The 19,277-nt window shown below is 31.7% G+C and overlaps 3 protein-coding genes across 3 annotated transcripts; 1 reads left to right on the forward strand and 2 right to left on the reverse strand.

Moving 5' to 3' along the window:
- Positions 1-851: 851 nt before the first annotated feature.
- Positions 852-5,318, reverse strand: LOC110997826. Its single transcript, XM_022266167.2, has 6 exons — positions 4,944-5,318; positions 4,759-4,873; positions 4,599-4,684; positions 3,927-4,065; positions 3,373-3,497; positions 852-2,918 (listed from the first exon to the last, which is right to left on the reverse strand). The coding sequence occupies exons 1-6, from the start codon at positions 4,953-4,955 to the stop codon at positions 2,787-2,789; spliced, it is 609 nt and encodes a 202-aa protein (XP_022121859.2). The 5' UTR covers positions 4,956-5,318; the 3' UTR covers positions 852-2,786.
- A 108-nt stretch (positions 5,319-5,426) lies between these two features.
- On the forward strand, positions 5,427-9,757 carry LOC110997825 (phospholipase A2 group XV). Its single transcript, XM_022266166.2, has 6 exons — positions 5,427-5,948; positions 6,064-6,438; positions 6,546-6,773; positions 7,937-8,108; positions 8,363-8,485; positions 8,929-9,757. The coding sequence occupies exons 1-6, from the start codon at positions 5,861-5,863 to the stop codon at positions 9,170-9,172; spliced, it is 1,230 nt and encodes a 409-aa protein (XP_022121858.2). The 5' UTR covers positions 5,427-5,860; the 3' UTR covers positions 9,173-9,757.
- A 402-nt stretch (positions 9,758-10,159) lies between these two features.
- On the reverse strand, positions 10,160-19,195 carry LOC110996677 (TBC1 domain family member 20). The gene is made up of 9 exons (XM_045630335.1): positions 18,946-19,195; positions 18,657-18,785; positions 18,478-18,584; positions 17,718-17,855; positions 16,560-16,762; positions 14,739-14,955; positions 13,561-13,670; positions 12,007-12,201; positions 10,160-10,423 (listed from the first exon to the last, which is right to left on the reverse strand). The coding sequence occupies exons 1-9, from the start codon at positions 19,094-19,096 to the stop codon at positions 10,402-10,404; spliced, it is 1,272 nt and encodes a 423-aa protein (XP_045486291.1). The 5' UTR covers positions 19,097-19,195; the 3' UTR covers positions 10,160-10,401.
- Positions 19,196-19,277: the final 82 nt, after the last annotated feature.

Below are 19,277 nucleotides of genomic sequence, written 5' to 3' on the forward strand. Positions count from 1 at the left end.
GAACATTTTCTAAATGTTTGTCATCGTATGGTAGTGTTTTAGTTTTATTTATAAAGTGTGGTATTTTTTTATTTCTATGTCTAACCAGTCGTTGTTAGTAATAAATATGAAGGCTATCCTAGAAGCCATTAAGTTAATAAAATAGTTTTAATTATAATTTAATGTATTACATTTGTATGGTTTCGATTTTATAATAAAGCTTTGATACTGCAGTGATATTTTATTAAGCAGTTTAGTTTTACGACCTAGCCTAATATTCTAGCTTTCTTCTGTACCATTGATTGGAAACCCTTCAAGGATAAATGTATCTTCCAGCTTTTTCCAAATTTCCCTTCTTGGCTTCTTTCTTTCTCCATTCGCTTCCCGCTAAAGTAAAGCTAAGTTAAGATAAAATAACAAATCAAATAATTCTTAAAATGGCATTGATAGTGTTCATGGGCGGCGGTATCCAGGTGATCCTCCTGCCCGTTTGCCCCCTATTCTATAAAAAAATATATATATAACAAATCTATCTGTATATTTATTTTTTATATATCGGATTAAACGGGCTTTTATTGACGTGACAACGTCAAAATGAATACCGCCTTCACGCTCGAAAAATCTTCGACTCATTGTCCCGTTACGCTCATTGTACGCTTGCGCCGCATATATCAATATTGTTATGCCGTCTCGTTAAACTATCGTCCGAAAACTGTACAAACAATTTTTTTTTAAACTAGGTTGCGATCGCTCTACTATTCCTTGAATGTTCCAAGTTTAAAAGGGATAACAATAGAAGAAATAAATTGTATGCCCAAAGTCATTTATTTCCAAAAGATTCAATACATAAATGCATACTAAATATATTCCATAGTATCATAAATGGAAGAGCAAAATAATTCACTATAGGACAAAAAGTATTGTCATTTGTCGCATAAAATCGTAATTGAAACAATTATATAATTATTACTATTAAACAATTTTGCTAGCTAAACGTCAAAAATTTCGCTAATTAAACAGTACATAAACAACTTCATATATGTATTAAAATAAAATAAGTACAAAGACGCATTTAAATTCAGCATTAAATATCCATTATATAAAAAACAACATTTTTTCAAAGCATTATGCTTACTCTACACAAAATTCGTTTTATACAAAAGTCGCGTATAAAATGCTACATATAGTAACAATTCTTACAAATTTTATTTTGGGCGTTAAATTAACTAAAGCTATAGACCATTGAACTATGCTTCGACCTGACCATCATCCAGTTCCAGCCCAGTTCAAGGCCTAATAGATTTAAGACCCTCATTCCTAGGATGGCTAGCAGTCTATTGTGAAACACTAATACCTACTAACCATGATCAAAGATCATAGAAGAACAGTAAGTTTATTGAATTATAAAAATATCACAAAGCAACATTTATCTAACAAACTATTTTCCCACTTTGCAAATTGCTGCAAACATTTTCAGCTATGTTACCATGGTTACGATGTTAGATATTAAAATTAGGGTAACCATGGTAACGAATTCAGAACTAGTTTTTTAAATATGAATATGTTTTGTTAAATATGATGTGGATTTAGAGAGGAAAGGTTTATTATAAATACTGTAGCTATTAGAGATTTCAATACGTTATGATTGAGTATATGTTTTTATGTAAATTTACATACTGACTAAATCTTATTAAACTATCGTATTGATATGTAGGTAGGTAGACATTGACGATTATAAGACAAAACACACTCAAAATTAATCAAGCCATCTTGAGTAGATAGCTTATAAATTTAAACCACTTTTGTTATTGAAAATGTAATAGCTATAGTCGTACGACAAAATAAAAGTGAGACATATTTGAGCATTAATCAATAGATAATATTTTTGTTTAGGCCTAGTCTGAAAATTCTTTATTACCTTTTTACTGCCATTAATTAACAAATGTATTTATGAAGTTATTTATTTGAAATGTGTGTCAAATGACCTTTTGGTATTCGTGACATAATTCGAATTTTCTAAGAGTGTTCAACTCTGTACAAAAATATTTTAGAATTTATATAACAATAATACTTAGAAGGTAAAAATATATTATATAAGGTTGAGCCAATTATATAAAAGACGAATGGTATTCACATGGACCCTTTTAATAACATATGTAAATAAATGGAGCTTTTTACATTTATTTCAATCTATATGAAAAAATTTAAAAGAAAAAGAAACTGCCTTTCATTAGCTTAATTGCAAATAATTATCAACATACATCAAAAATATTAAAAAAACTCATACATCATAATATGTATACATATAAAAAACATATTGCAGCGTTGTACATAATATTAACATTGAACCGACTTCAAGAAGGCAATTTTATTTATTGAAGAATTGAAATACATGTTTGTCGAAGTGCCTTGCTAAAGAAATGAATCTTCGATTATAACATCTGTCACTGGCTGAATGTTGGTGTTGCCAGCGTTCAAAAGAATAATGATGAATTAATAGTCTAGCGTTTTTAGTGCGAATTTGGCAATACCATTTGTAATGACACCCGAGGTCATGCCTAGCTGTTCTGGAAGAACGACCAAATCAGCGTTTATTCCCATAAGTGCATTTTATTTTATTTATTGTTTAGTTATAAAATATATCAGGCATCACTAAAGAACATTATCACATGTGCCAATGGACTTTGTATCCGGCTAATAAATAAATTTAAAAAAAAATATCACACGTTATTATAACTGATATGAATTTCATCAAATCCAAAAAAATCTATTTGAGATTTCTCTTTTTGAAGTCGGTCAGCTGAGTCTTAAAGCGCTGTTCTCTGGTCGTAAACAATGACGGCATCTGCGTCCAAAAACTGACTGTGAGACTTGCTGAGTGCTATGATGGCCGCGTGCTCACTTCGCATGCGATTTTTGTATTTTTTGCTCAGATTCACCTGCGCGTAGAGTCTATATTAATTATTGAAGCCCTTTTGGCAAAATACTCAGTCTTTTGTAATCTCATTTTAATACGAATTTATTGCATTATTTACTTTACGGCCAGGTCAATGAAACTAGATAACTTTACTAAATAATAAATTCACATTCTCGCAACTCAGTTCATCTACCGTTTAAAGTTGCGAGATCCAGACCAATTCGGTTAATTCATCAGTCCCTAGTCTCTACTTTAACTCTTCAGTTAGGTACCTAATTAGATAATTACCTGATATTAAAAAAAAATTTAAATAAATAGATTGATTTGGTAATCGCAATCTAATTTAATAATACTGTATTACTTTTGAGTTATATTATGTTTTTATGATATTTTTTATATTCATATAATATTACTTGTAAAAGTTTTAAAAAAGTTACTTGATTAAAACAATTGAAAAAATACTATGAAAAAAATACCTTGGCATATAATTGATGTAAATCATCTTCAGTTGATAGTGGTCGTTGTTTTGGCCGCAGGAAGGCGGGGAGCGATCGGGTCTTTAGCGCATCTATGCTTCCCGCGCCCTCTATCTCATCTAGCACTAAAAATATTAACGATAAATAAACGAGAACGTAATTATTACAATCTTACTTTAAATGAGTAGAACATGGTAAAGTCTAAACAACCCAGACTTTAAAACTAATAAATAAAATATTAACTTTTTTGTGAATATTTTTGATGTTTTATCTGAAATCTCCTACATAATTATATCGCTCCATATCATACAATATGGTAGTTTGATTTCCATTATCTCCCAAAATTAGTACTTAGTACTAAATTAGTAGTAGTACTTTTTCTTACAAAAAACAAACAACTATATTGTATGATACAGAGCGATCTCGTAATTTTTGTGTAAATTGTGTGGTCTTATTACTTGTGTCATGAAACTAATGCAAATTTCGTTCAATGCTCATGCTCCACTAGCAGCCTATGAGGTCAGAGATTTGTCTAAAAATTAAAAAAAAATTACTTCCACTCGAAGCATACTGTTGTTGATCTCTTTGTGGTTCTGGAACCCGATTAACGTAGCAATGCGGCTGAGCACGCGACGCACGACATTCCGGGTCACCCGCATAGCTTGCGGGCCTTGTGTGCCTCTGGACTTGAACCTTACAAAACATAAATGCAAATATCACTCCGTCTGAGAAGAATGATCATAAAGTTAGGAATATTGGTTTCTAGTACGCATTTTTTATTCCCAGTGCTTAGGGGAATTATACAAAATCTACTAATCCATAAAAAAATTATCGAGAACCATAAGTATCATGTTCTTAATATATTAATCAACACGCTGCCTTTCGATAAGACCGATAGTTAAACGTTTTCGATGCTGCTTAATTTAAATCAAAATGCTAGCGACATGATCGAAAATCCATGTTTAATTAACTGCCTAGAGATTCAATTAACTCTCTGATTTAACTACTTTACTGCGACATATACATACATATCTTTGATAGATACTTAAGCAATTCGTAAGTTAGGCACTTAAACCAATATCACTTTTTTTTTTAAATTTAAAACCTTAAGTTTTGGATAAAGATGTTTATGCCATCAAATAATGCTGATACTACATTATTCAATAATACCTACTGTACAACTAAATGTCGCTGAGAAACAAGAAAAATATACATGTAATAATTACCTCTGTGTGTTTAACTCTATAACTTTCATGGCATGTATAGCTGTGTCCTTCCTTTATTGTATAATTTTCTTTTAAATACTGTTCATCTGAAATTTAAAATAACATATTCAATTGACTACGTAATTTATAAATGCTTAGTATAATGACTATTAGTATTTACCGAATGATTTCTGATGTCGCGGCATTAGGCGGCAATAACAAATAATAATTAACAGAATAACCACGCCGCAGATACCTCCAATAAGCCAAGATAACCAAACAATTATAACTCGACCCTGCAACCAAAGATGCACCAGAATGCATTAATAGCTTCACTAAGTATTGATTTTTTCGCTGCACTCATACCTGCTGAAACATTTCAATTCCTAACACAATAGCGAATAACGCTTCTTTTTGATCCCTTTATAATAGTTTTTCTTATCATTTTATTTATTTTACTAACTAAATCTAAATTAAAACTATGATAACTTTAATATTAATAAAGGTTTCCTAAAGACTATTCTGCACTTGCATGATTTTAAATGATTGCGGCTGCGCGGTGAACTGATCGTTCTGAAAGGTTGTATTTTGTCAGAGGTCAACCTTTATCATTAAAATTACTACCAGATTTGACAAAAATAAAACAAACATTTTTGTAAATATTATGTCTATTGTTTTATTAATTATTTGAGTCCCGTATTTTCCGTTTCTAATGTAATATAAAACATGAAGATTGAAAACATTAACGTCAACGTCAGGCCGCAGGCGACAGACTGTTAGCACAGTTAGCTTAGCAGTACTCAGTGCAGTAGTACTATTAACTATGTTACTTATAAGATTTTAATAATGCGAAACTCTGCGACACTGAGATGTACAGTCGTAACTCGTAAATTGTGTTTCGTAATCATGAACTAAAAATTAGATTTCACGTAGCGTACATTTATTTTAAATTACAAATGTTTATAAAATACCTTGCTTACGTACTGCTGACTATACAATAAGTCATCCTCGCATGTACCATTTAATAATTGAATATCTAGACAATTAAAAACAATATACATGTTGTTGTAAACAAACATCATATGTGTTATCATTGTTCACGTACACTACATCGGACGATTATATCGTCACCAGTTATTGTGATACCTACTGCGGTTGTGCCCTGCCGTCGGTTCAAGTCGGTCAAATCATATAAATTGCGTAAACTCGGCGAAGAAAACATAATCTGAATGTATACTCATTCTTGAAAAGTACTCTTGAATTTCGCGTTATTCTTGAAGACAATGCGGGGTACTAAATTAGGTGTATTTACTTTAACTGTATTTTGTGTATTTGCAAGAAACTCTTTGGGATTATCTCCAGTTATTTTAAGTAAGTTACATTTTACTAGCATAATGCATAATACAATGTTCTAGAAAGCGACAATGTTATGCAGTTATTAAATTACAATTTACTAACATTTTATATGCTGATACTTTTATTCCAGTACCAGGAGATGGTGGAAGTCAACTGGAAGCTGTATTAAATAAATCTGAGGTTGTCCATTATATATGTGCAAAGACCTCCAATGATTATTTCAATATTTGGCTAAATTTAGAACTTTTGGTGCCATTTGTGATTGATTGTTGGGTGGATAATACTAGATTAGATTATGATAATGTAACAAGAACCACAAAAAATCCTCCTGGTGTAGACATAAGGGTGCCGGGATGGGGAAACCCTGAGACTGTGGAATGGTTGGACCCATCACATGAATCTGCTGGTGCTTATTTTAATAGCATAGGTGATGCTCTAGTCAAAATAGGATATGTGAGAAACCAAACACTTCGTGGTGCACCTTATGATTTTAGGAGAGCACCAAGTAAGTATTTCATTCACTGGGGATATATATAGAATTTTGTCAGATAAGATTTTAATTGAAATATTTATGAAATTATTAACATATAAAATAATTACTACTTATTCTAGATGAGAATGGGGAATTTTTTGTCAAATTAAAATCACTTGTTGAAGAAACATATAACATGAATAATAAGTCACGAGTGACTCTACTTGTACATAGCATGGGTGGGTCAATGGCTCTACATTTTCTGAGACTGCAGTCACAGGCTTGGAAGGATCAGTATATAAGGAGATTGCTGTCTTTGTCAACACCCTGGGGTGGGGCTATGAAAGCATTGAAGGTGTTTGCTATTGGTAAGTTTATTCAATTACATATTTTACAAGCATCTGAAGAAATAGATACTTAGTAGGTGAAAGAACAGGACTTAAGTACTACAATGATTACAGTAAAATCAAATATGTAGATTTCTACATACTATGCAATTTGTTTTCAGAATTATGTTTTAAGTTATTAATTTAATAAAGTTAGTAAGGTATAATTGAAACAGTTTTCAGAATGATATGTAGTTCGAAGTACTCAAATAATATATAATTAAAGAACTTCATTATGGTACTAAAAGATAATAAAATAGGCACATAATTCATTTATTTATGAGTTTTTTATTGAAGTTGCTTTCAGTGTATTGGGATTATGATAATCCTTTTATACTAGTTGCCTAAGCTTTAAGATCATCAATTGGCTTAAATAGGTTAAGTGATTGTAAATATTATTCTGTTTTTGTCTTTGATAATGATATTCATACTTAAAACTAACATACTTGTACAGCTAAATGTACATGACTATGTAAATTCAAGTTTTCCCCGTTGTCATTTCATTCATTGCACATTAAGGAAAACAAAATGTGCAAACAATGACTGGACACAATCAATAACTTCTTAATCATACTTTTCAAAACATCCAGAATCAATAGCCGCTATAGTGTATACCTACCCTATTTTGTTGCCTTGGTTTTCTTGTTTAAAACTTCTTAAACACTTTTATTTAATATGACATTGAACTATGTTTATGTAACAATAGCATAGTCATAAAGAATTCTTGAAATATTTCTTAAGTATAATAATTATCAAAAATAGTAAATTTCTTCCGATAGTATATTTGGGTTAGTTGTTCATGATTGTATATCTCATATATAACACTGGATTTTTATGATAAGATAAACTTTTTCTATAATATAATTACTATAATTTTACTTGATGTTATGTTCTTGAGATAATCGCAATATGATAAGACAAACATTAATAAACAACACTTAAGACATACAATATAACTTTAATTGCAAGAAAAACTAATTATTTAAATCATTAATTCTAATGTTCTGCTATGAATAAGTTACTTAAATATTTACAATTAAACTTCAATCAAATAAGAATAATTTCATGTGTAGATAGATTTTTAGAAAGATCTTAAATGATAAAATAATATTCTTGGAAGTGTCATAGAACGTTATTTACTTTAGGGGATGACCTCGGTTCTCTCATGCTGCGCGAAAGTACAATGCGTACGGAGCAGATCACCTGTCCCTCACTAGCGTGGCTGCTGCCTTCAGCTAACTTCTGGAAGCCTACTGAAGTGCTAGTACAGACTGATAAGTTCAACTATACTATCAACGATTTACAAAAGCTCTTCACGTAAGTGTATGAACCACAATATATTATAGACTATAAAGTTATTAATAATTTATTAAAGCTTATAAAAATATAGACTCAACCGAACCTCCATCTTTGATTTTGATCCAAGTTTCTGTTAACTTAGATAACAGCGGATGTAGAAAATATACGGTTTTTTTTCACATTGAAATCAATCATTTTGCACCGCCAATCAATGTATACCATGTTTAATATTATATTGCCATATTTGTTTGATAATGTATTCTACATTTTAGCGATATGGACTTGCCAAATGCGTGGGAGATGCGAAAAGACACGCAACAATTCACTCAAGACTTCTCAGCACCAGGAGTCGAAGTACACTGTGTCTATGGGTACAACATCTCTACAGTTGAAAAGTATGTTTCATTAAATTAGTGATTTTTGTTCAAAAAATTATGTACACAGACAATTTGTTTCTAGTATTTACCAATTTTTTTTTGTCTTTTTGTTCACTACGATCTGTCACATACTGGGGGACATTAAGTAGTTGGTAGGTCGGGACTTGTCATGACATGCTCGGAATGCGACTAGGGTCACATCCTACTTTATTGTTTTAGTATGTCTTGGGGCATATTTTTCCCTTCTTTGTAGGTTTTCGTATGACGCAGAATTTCTTGTTTGACAGTATATACTTGAAGGTCGTGATGCAGCTGTTGGTTACCATTCGTAGCATTTTATTCTGGAATCTCTGCACGATTTCAATGTTGGAATGAGAGGCGGTCCCCCACAATTGGATACCATAAGTCCGGATTGGTTTAAGTTTACCAAATTTAATGATTTATTTAACATTAATTCACAGACTCGTATACAAGCCGGGCACTTGGCTGGATGGCTACCCAACCCTGATGATGGGAGACGGCGACGGCACCGTCAATCTACGATCTCTTAGCGCTTGCGAGCACTGGGCGAAACGTCGGGGCTTCACAACCCTCAACAAGAACAAGCCAATCAAATCCGTGCCCTTGAAGCAAGCTGAGCATCTGAAGATACTCCACGACCCTCGAGTACTGGACTATATTACTACGGTCATGAAAAATGATTAAAATCTGCCAAAAATTCAACGATAAAGTGTTTAAGTGGTGCATAGTTTTGAGTTTAGTCCTCATTTTATAAGTGAATTAGAAGATTTTATTAGAATATTGTATTTAGTTATAAGATTTAAAATAGCCTCAGTCATATACTACTGTCTGTACTAAAAGTACATTAATATTGTTATTTATCATAACCACGACAACTACCTAACAAATTAAGATGAGAAAATATTCTTATCATATAAAGAATATTTTATATGTTTACCTACCTATATTTCACGTAGGCCAAAGAGTTGTTCTTAAATAATAATAAATATAGAAACTGTCAATACTCATTTCGTTACCATTAACTTTGGCTCATTTTTGCAATTCTTTTTCTTGTGTGTATTTTGTGAAAACGTAAAAAAGAATTATTTTTATGCCATTTTAGCACCAAAACGGAATACTATATTCAAATTATTATGACAACAATTTATTAAAAAATAATTATGTTCCAATACAGTATCTATGTCGCAGTAAAGTAGTTAAATCAGAGAGTTGATTGAATCTCTAGACAGTTAATTAAAGATCGATATTCAATAAAGTCGCTAGCATTTTGATTGAAACAAAGCAGCGTCGAAAACTATTTGTCTGACCGATAGCCAGTGTCTAAGATTCAATTAACTCTCTTATTTAACTACTTTACTGTGACACATATATTATAATAAAAAACCTGTATGGTGAACCTTTAAATAATAGAGATTTTGAAAAATGACATAAAAACAATTTTAACAATGTTCACAAACCACCGTTAAATAAGCTCTCTAACGAATAATATTAAATGAATCTCAACTACATGTAATAATAATTTAAGTTCTTCCAGCTGTGATAAAAGCTCATTGTCTTTCCAGTCCAAATCTAGTATTGAGCACTGTTGTCTGTTGGACCTTAGACGTTTTAAACCTTAAAATGTACTAAAACATTTTAATTGAGGGCCTTGAAAGTGTTTTTTAGTTCCGCTACCTCTGAAACATAATTGTGTGGTACTGGTGTACCTTAATCACGTGACCATGCGTGAAGCATGTCATAATATTACGAATTTAACGAAATCAAAAAATCCTTTTACGGCCCTCCACACTTCATACAAGCGTCCAATATCTGTATGAAAATTGATTTCATACTAATATTACTATTATTAGTTAAAAAATCGTGTTAACGAAACTCAAATAAAAAAATAAACAAATATTGGCTTTTATTTCTAATCACTCTTCGCTATCACGCAACCTGTAATAAAATAAAATCATGAGGTAATTTAAATATCGTTTCCCGTGTTCCGCGCTTAAAACCAGGGCCCATACAGATTGTTTACACTTGTAAAATATCTCATTAGGATTTGACACTTTCAAAATGTCAAAATTTTATTTGACACTTATGAATGTCTATTACTTTTAAGGAGTATTTATTTAGTCTTGATTCCCAGTTTAAGCCACGAAAAAAATAAAACAAAACCGCCAATATACATTATAATGCAACCTTTACAATAACAGTTTCGATTACAATTTTTTTTAATTCTACACCGTTTTGTAAATTATACAAAGACTCTAGAACTTAATGCATTAAAATAATATTTACACAATGAGAATCGTTTTATCGCATGACAGCTTAAATGTAACGAAAATATTTAAATAATATCACATTTTAACACATTAGTGATGATTAATTTAAAAAACCAATAAATAATTTGAGTAGTTGTACAACATTTGGGGAACAACTTATCTTTTGTCAAAAATAAATCGACCTGTAAAATTTTGTCTCTGACAAATAGTATTTACGCTGTAATGAAAAGAGACTTAAAATTTAACTGATGCAATCACGTGATCTTCTTGAAATGGTGGTTAACCATAAGTAATAATCGTATACTAAATTAAAAGATGAGAAAAACAGTTAATTTCTTTTGGGAGCCTGTTCTTCCATTTTATTGGGATTTTGACCATTTTTAAAATATCTAAAGGACCTTATGGTGATAATGTCGAATTCTTGTCCGATTTGAACAACTATTTTATATTACAGATTGAAAGAACTCTATATGTGTCTATAAAATTGTATCCTTGGACAAGTAAGACTACCATTATTTCATTTCAAATGCAAAATATACGAGGATCTTTTATTCAAGTCAAAAACATTTCCCCAAATAATTGTTCGTAGCTATGTTAAGTCATTTTGCTCGCCCGAATATTTTATAACCACTTCGTTAAACACTAAAATCGCAAATTAACATTCCACTTAATCATTTAAATGTATAATACTTTTTAACAGCACTGTATCTATTTGACAATTGACTTGTTGTATATCAATATTTTGACACTTGACTTTTATATGCTATCTATGTAATGTACAGACAATGTCTACTTGCCTACAAAAGTGCAAAACGGTACCACAGTACTATACAATATTTAAACACTACTCGAATAAATAGTTTTTATTACACCCCTAATTTTCCTTACGCTAATACAATACGATCCACAGAGGATCAATATCAGTTTGTCCAAGCAACGTGAAGCACCGTGAGATGATAAAGCGCTTATGTTTAAGGAATGAATACGATCACAAACAAATTAAAACATAAGATTTATAGGAACAATATAGCACTTAAAAATTCAAAGGATTAATAGTGATTTGTGCAAGTATTAGAAAAATAATAAATATATTTTTCCTTAAAAATTTAACACAATCTAACACAGTCTAACATTACCCACCCACCCATGTGTAAACAATATTCAACATTTCTCTTAAAGGAAAAAATAAAGTATTCATCTCTCTTTCTCGTTCACAGTGCGAAAAGGACAAACTGATATGCGTGCCGCTACCTGAACAATTCCGGTTTGTAGTAAACGTAGACCGCCAAGAGGGCCGCCGTGAGGGCCAAGAGCGTGCGTCGCGGGGTGCGGCGGAGGGGCGCGGGGAGGTACCTCGCGAGGCGATACGGGAGTGAGGGAGACGGCACCACACGTCCCGCTCTACGCCGACGCATGCGCTCCTCTTCGACTTTTCGTTGCTCCTCTCTATTAATAACAAACAAATTTTTAGTTTGTCATCTAAAAATATGACAAACGCAGTTTTGATGGCAACCTTTAACATATTTTAATACTTAAAGAATCGTCCTTTTATTTTGTAATTGGAGACTGGGGTCATGATGATGTTTAGCGAAAATTCTTCTACAACTTAAACCTTAGCCATACACTTGAAGTATTTATCACAGCCAACTAGTATATTAAGCCGTTCAATTAACAGCCTAGCCGTTTAACTAACGGCCTGAAAAGTATTCAGCCGAAGCGTTTATTACAACATTTAATAAACTGGCTGGCTATTGCTAAGGACATTCGTACGATAGAGTGATCATCACTACATAGTATAAAACAAAGTCGCTTTCTCTGTCCCTATGTCCCTTTGTATGTTTAAATCTTTGAAACTACGCAACGGATTTTGATGCGTTTTTTTTTAATAGGTAGAGTGATTCAAGAGGAAGGTTTATATGTATAATAACATCCATTAAATAGTGGAGAAGTACTGTTATTTTTGAGGTTTCTAATGTAATGTCGTAAATAATTACATTTTTTCCGCTTACATTGCAAACGCAGGCTGAACCCTACGAGTTTTATCAAAATAATGTACTAAGTATTGTACACATTGAAAAGGTCTACAGAAAAGTCCGTCTATATGGTATATGCCGCGTATATTATGGGAGCTTTTCAGCGAAGGAAATAACAATACATAATAAAAACCAGTTTTTCATCAGCATTGCACCCGTGCTGGGGCGGGTCACTAGTCAGAAATAAAAGAGAAAACACATCTCACACTGAAATAATTTTGTTTAAAAATAAAATTGCTAGATTCAATCACAGCAAAATTCCCATTATTATTGTCACTACAATCTTCCAATGTAATTGTTGTTTTTCATGAAACTTTGGAAAACCCCATCAAAGTTGTGATTTTGCCGACGCCATATTGACAGTTTGAAGAGTTTCGTTTCGAGTGAGAGTTGCAGAAAATGGAAGTAAAATTAACAGTCAACAGGCTAGGTAAGTAATGAAACATCATCGATCCAAGGCATCTGCCTAGCTGTTTAATGAACTAGCTGAATATCATTCAAGCCGCTGTTTAGTTAAGAAGCTAGGCCGTTGATTGAACAGCTAATTAAGCTAGTTGGCCGTGATATAAACATTACATACATTTCACGTAACAGTATTCAACATATTTATTTTAAGTATTATCAATAATATATCTATTTAATTGTCTATTGACACTCGATCATACAGCGAAGGAAAACATCACGAGAAAACCAACTCTATTTGTCTATTTAGAAAAATAATTGAAACGAAACAATTGAAATCTGATGCCCAGGCCTAAAAGGTTGTACTTACTCTCTCCTTTCAAGAGCGGCAACTTCAGATTCCAAATCAGTTGGATCATTCTTCTCGTACAACTTCTGAGCTACCACCAGGATGTCTTCAAATGGTAAGTCATCTGGTAACTGCAATATGTCATATTTAAATAACAATTACAATATAATTCAATTCAATTTAATTCAAAATCATTTATTCATATAGGTAACATAATGTACACTAATGAACGTCAAAAAAAGAAATATACATTAAATGCTTCTGAATTTACTATATGATTATCTTATACAGATATAAAATTCTCGTGTCGCGGTGTTTGTGGTTAAACTTCTCCGAAACGGCTCTCCTGATTCTCATGAAATTTTGTGTGCATATGGAGTAGGTCTGAGAATTGGACAACATCTATTTTTCATCCCCCTAAATGTCAAGGGTAATCCACCCCTAATTTTTTTTTTCAATTTTAAATAAATAAAAAAAAATATGATACAGCATTAGTAAATACATTTAACCCTGAATTTTCAACCCTTTACCATCAACCCCTATTTTTCTTATAAATGATATACATGGCGAAAGGACGTTTACCAGGTAAGCTAGTATTCAATATAATTACAAGTTCTAAACTTATGTTAAACCTGAACCATTATTTCAGCGGAAATCAAACCGACGAATTCAAATAAATATAATATGTGATGAAAAAATTCCAATGTTTGTGATTACAAATGGCCGTGGCTAAGCAATATGCTATGGAGTAGACGCGTTCTACAGCGTCGGTTCTGCCCCAGACACAATAGTTAGATTGCGCCTCAGACGTAAAAAAATAAAAAATAATAATAGTACTATTTTTCGGTGTACGTTAAGAAATTTTTGTTTCGTGTTTGAATTTTACCCACGTGACGCCCACAAATCCCGCTAAACGGCGATATCTCAAGTTAACATCGATGGAGTGACAATATTTCTCCAACATATATTTACTTTGCTCTATTGTCTATAGTTTCTGCAGCGTACGTGATTTGGTTTTTTTTTTTCTAACTTGAATTAAAAACTAAATAGTGAAAGAACCTTTTAAATCAATCCTGCTGTTTTGGAGCCTTTACAATACAAACAAAACAAAAAAATATTTCCTCTACATATAATATATATACTTTAAGATATTAACTCTGGTACTAAAAAATGGCTTAATAAATTAAAACGTCACATACCCTAGACAGAAGACAGTGCATCATCGCCATATCTGCATCACAAGAGAACACTTGCGGGGCTCGATGTAGGACTATCGCTGCCGTGACGTAAACAGGAAATAGGGGCGGTGCACACAGGAAGTAGTCATATAGTCTCACTACATCACTATATCGGTTAAGGCTGTGACCAAACCAGGTCAGGTACCAGGGTAGTGCAAACATTGTACCTACACCGGACCTGAAAGAGAAAATACATTTCTTCTTACAAAAGTAATGTCCAAGGGTACTTTTTACCCGACTTCAATAAATTGGGTATTAAATTCGAGATCACTATAGGAATTATTGAATTCGTAAAATAAATAAAAAATAGTAAAAATTTGTTTATTCATTATAAACTAATGTTTCCGACACCTTTTTTATGCCCATTAGTCTGTCTGAAATTCGTATGCAGGCATAAGGATTAGAATTATTAATTAAAGAAGGAAGTGAAACTTCTTTATCGGCGTTGGAAAAAAAAAATACCGTCACATTTTTCCGTTACGAACCATCTTTTTCTTGTCACTACCACGGTTGATTCGAAGCCATTTATAATAAAAATATACAATAACGATAACAATGATAGTAATAATATGTATTACAATCAATGAAATTATAATTATGTAAAAATTTGTTAATTTATAAGAATACATAATTTCTTAAAGTCGTGTTAGTGGGGCCAGACAATTTTCTTTATTTTAAATAGCAGACTCGGCCAAGCGTTGCTGTGGCTAAGGTTTTTGTTATATTACATAGTAGTAAATTAATGAAGGGAAACCGTAGGAGAACTTATGTGAAACGTTGGTACCACGACACGGACCTAAACTAAACTACCTTTAACTCAGCGCCATCTGTTAGAATTGTATCAAATAATAAACAAATGTTAATGTTATCGTAATTTTAGTAAGGATGCCTATTTTTTTTGAAAATGAAATATAGCCTATGTCACTCAGGAATGATGTAGCTTTCCAACAGTGAAAGAATTTTTCAAATCTGCCAAGTAGTTTCGGAGCCTATTCAATTCATACAAACAAACAAAAAATCAAACCTTTCCTCTTTATAATATTAATATATTATTATAGTATAGATATAAAAAAAATTATAGGTTTTAGGAAGAAATTACTAGGAAATTAAGATTTCATATATTTTCAATATGAAAATTGATTCTATGAGAAACGTCAAGTCCATATCCGAATTGCCCCCATTAACAATTAAATGTCCCTCTGTGGGGCGTGAGCCTCACGTTGCGAAACGCTTTAAAGCAAAAATAGCTGTATCAGAGTACTCAGGTCTGCCGTAACAAACTATTTATAGTTACTTCCATAATATTTAAATTACAATAATGATTATTTTTTTAACAAAAGCATTATGCAATAGGTTCAACTGTTTTATTGTCATATAGATCAAATTCCAGACAAATATTTTTAATTGTTCTAAAATACCACTAATTTAATGCAAAATGTTAAACTGGTTAAAGCCAGTTTTCAATTTTTCAGTTTTCTTGGGTCAACTCGGTCATTGTTCTAAATCATACACCATAACAATATTATTGGTATTTAAACTGCCTTCGTGTAATGCAGCGACATAAAACTTTGTTGCTATACACACATTTCATGGATTCTACATGTCCTTGACAGTATGTGATTTTACTTTCCTCAGAAATGGACTTGCCAACACTTTTCAAATCACACCAATTTCTTATAACGCCCTTATTCAAACACAAAAATAACCTATTATTCTAAAAATGGATAATTATTGTAATATGTTGAAATGTATATACTTATAATAAGAAAATAGTTAACTTACTTATCCAAACATTCAGCCAGTCTTTCATCAGCTCGCCTTACGACAGGGAGCATATAATTGAGTAAATGCTGGGTGGGTTGCATCGTTAGTTGCATGAATGGAGCCAGGGGTGCCTTTGGGCCATAAGACAGACGACATAGCAAGGGAAATGACGCTCTATCACCACACACTAGAAGAAGTGTTATTGCTACGTCGTGGTAGCCCTGGAAATTTTATTAGATGCTAGATTTTACATCATGACCATAAAAATAAAATTAAGGCAATAATCAACTGGTATAAGCATAGTGTATCTTTGTTTGTATTTGGTATATATTTGTATGATGAAGGTAAGACATGAGAAATATCATGAGACAGGAGTTTCGTCTTGGATAAGTGTGCAAAACCCATTGAAGACCTACTGGACTTCAAAGAATCTAATCAATGGTTCTGTTAATATAAAAATTATAAAAATAAAATGTCAAGGGCCCTTCATCATAACATATGAAGTTAAGATCTTAAAAATTACTTCTTTTTATGTTTGACTAGAATATTTTTAATCGTTTCTAAGACAATTTATAAAAATATTTAAATAGTCAAAACATTATGTTTATCCTAGTGGCCAGTACCCACTTAAAACAGAATTTCTTTAAGTAATCAACAGCTAATATATTTATGTAACACATATCAAAATTAAAAATATATGTAGATAATAAAAATGGAGTATTGCAATAGTAAATTATTCGCTGATTGACATCAACAAAACAGTAATAGTAGTCTGATGTAGAACAATATCAACACAATTGTTATCAATGCTGAATGCAGTGAACTCATAATCGCAAGTACTTTAAAGAACAATAGCACTTTTTGTAATAACTTTTTCTGTTTAACTGCAAACACTTGTTTATCAATAGTGGCCTATCTTATTATTTATTTCCACTATGTACCCAAAAATGGTTTTGACTGTATATTTGACATAGAGGGCAAACGCTTTGTTTTCTATATGTCATTATAAAAACTTGAACACAAAAGGACTTATGTATTCTTATGTATACTTATGACATCCACTAAAAAAACCTGCAAAATTTATTAATGTACATTCATACAACGTGTATTCAATAAACAATCTTTTCATAATGACAATTACAAACAGTATGTTGAAGGTGAATTAGTGAATATTACCTGATAATATTTCAAATGTGGATGCTTTATAATAACCCTTAAAATGAGTACAGTAAGTTGGTCCTGCAAGGCCACTCTTTGTTCATATGGAATGCCCGGTGGAAACCTTTTCAATGACCTATTTACATCTAGTACAACCTGTAACAATTAATAATGTAATATCTGTTAAGTAAAAAAGCAAGTTTGATTCAGTTTAATTAAACCCCTCCCTCCTCCATCCCATACTAGGTCCTCCCTTTTTTTTGCAATTATAATAATTAACATCTTTGTGAAGATACATTTTTTTTATAATTTACCTTAACTATGCATGTTAAGTAGCTACACAGTATATTAATAATTTTAAAAATAAGTTCTGCCAATGATTCAGGCCAACTTAAGTTCTAGAGTATAGTGCCAAAGCAATATTGGCCTCAGCTTTATTAATTTAAAAAACAAATCTTCTAACTTTTCAAATATACATTCTATTTTTATGAAATAAAAATTACTAGATATCCATTTATCCCATAACTACAAATAAAACAAGCATGAGAACAACATTTTAAAATCAGGAATCACAAGAAAAATACTGTGCTAAATTTTATGATCATCCATCTACATTTAAATTTACCCTTCATTATAAAATGTAATTAGTCTTGTTTCTTTATAATTTTATGGATTACTTATAATTATTTATATTTAAGCACAGTTTAACAAAATCTTTCTGACCTATGAAAATTTAACTCTATTAAAAATTGTGTTATGTCTTAATTATCAATAATACCTGATTATATTCAGGATGTGTAGAGAGCTCATCTAATGATGGAGGTTCAGTTAACTCTTCCTGTGTGACACCAACTAGCAGCGGCCAAATTTTTCTTCTATACTCATCTAAATAACAGTTAAATAGTAATATAGTGGCATAGGCAATCAGTAAGTATCAATAAATGTTAATCAACAAACCAGATATTAATCCTGCTTTCGTCTTTGCGAAGGTCTCCCATTGATGAACATTAATAACATCTGGATTTTCTAAGCATGCTTCTATTTCTTTCTTCTTCTCGGTTATTTCAGGGTCCTCAAATGCAAACTCTAAACAAATATGCAAATAGGTATCACCTTTCACCCAATTTTACTTTATGGAATCAAAGCGAAAAATTTAAGGCATTTCTTTTAAAATACAAGGGCATTAGCTCGTTATGTCTACTCTAATGCACCCTAGTCGTAAATAATTTAAAATATCATTACATACCCTGATCGAATTTAAGTTCGGAAGGCGTAGCTATGTCATCAATATTTTTGGTGTGGTTTAAGTCGTTTGGTGACTTATCCGATAAAGGAGAACAATCGCCATTCAAATTACAATTATCGCCACTCTCTGGATCAGAATCATAAGAATCCATTATGGAAATAACTAATTATTCAAGCAAAAACATTACACCATCCTTTCTCCTTAGAAACCCAAATATTCCGCTGACATTTTTGTCTATATTTTTAATTCAATCAGACTTGTCATGAACTATGAACATGTCAATATAAATTGTCAGTTTAGTTTTAATCACCACAGATAGCTGCAGTTTGTTA

This window comes from Pieris rapae, chromosome 12 (genome assembly GCF_905147795.1).
Source record: "Pieris rapae chromosome 12, ilPieRapa1.1, whole genome shotgun sequence".
In the NCBI taxonomy this organism is placed as follows: domain Eukaryota; kingdom Metazoa; phylum Arthropoda; class Insecta; order Lepidoptera; family Pieridae; genus Pieris; species Pieris rapae.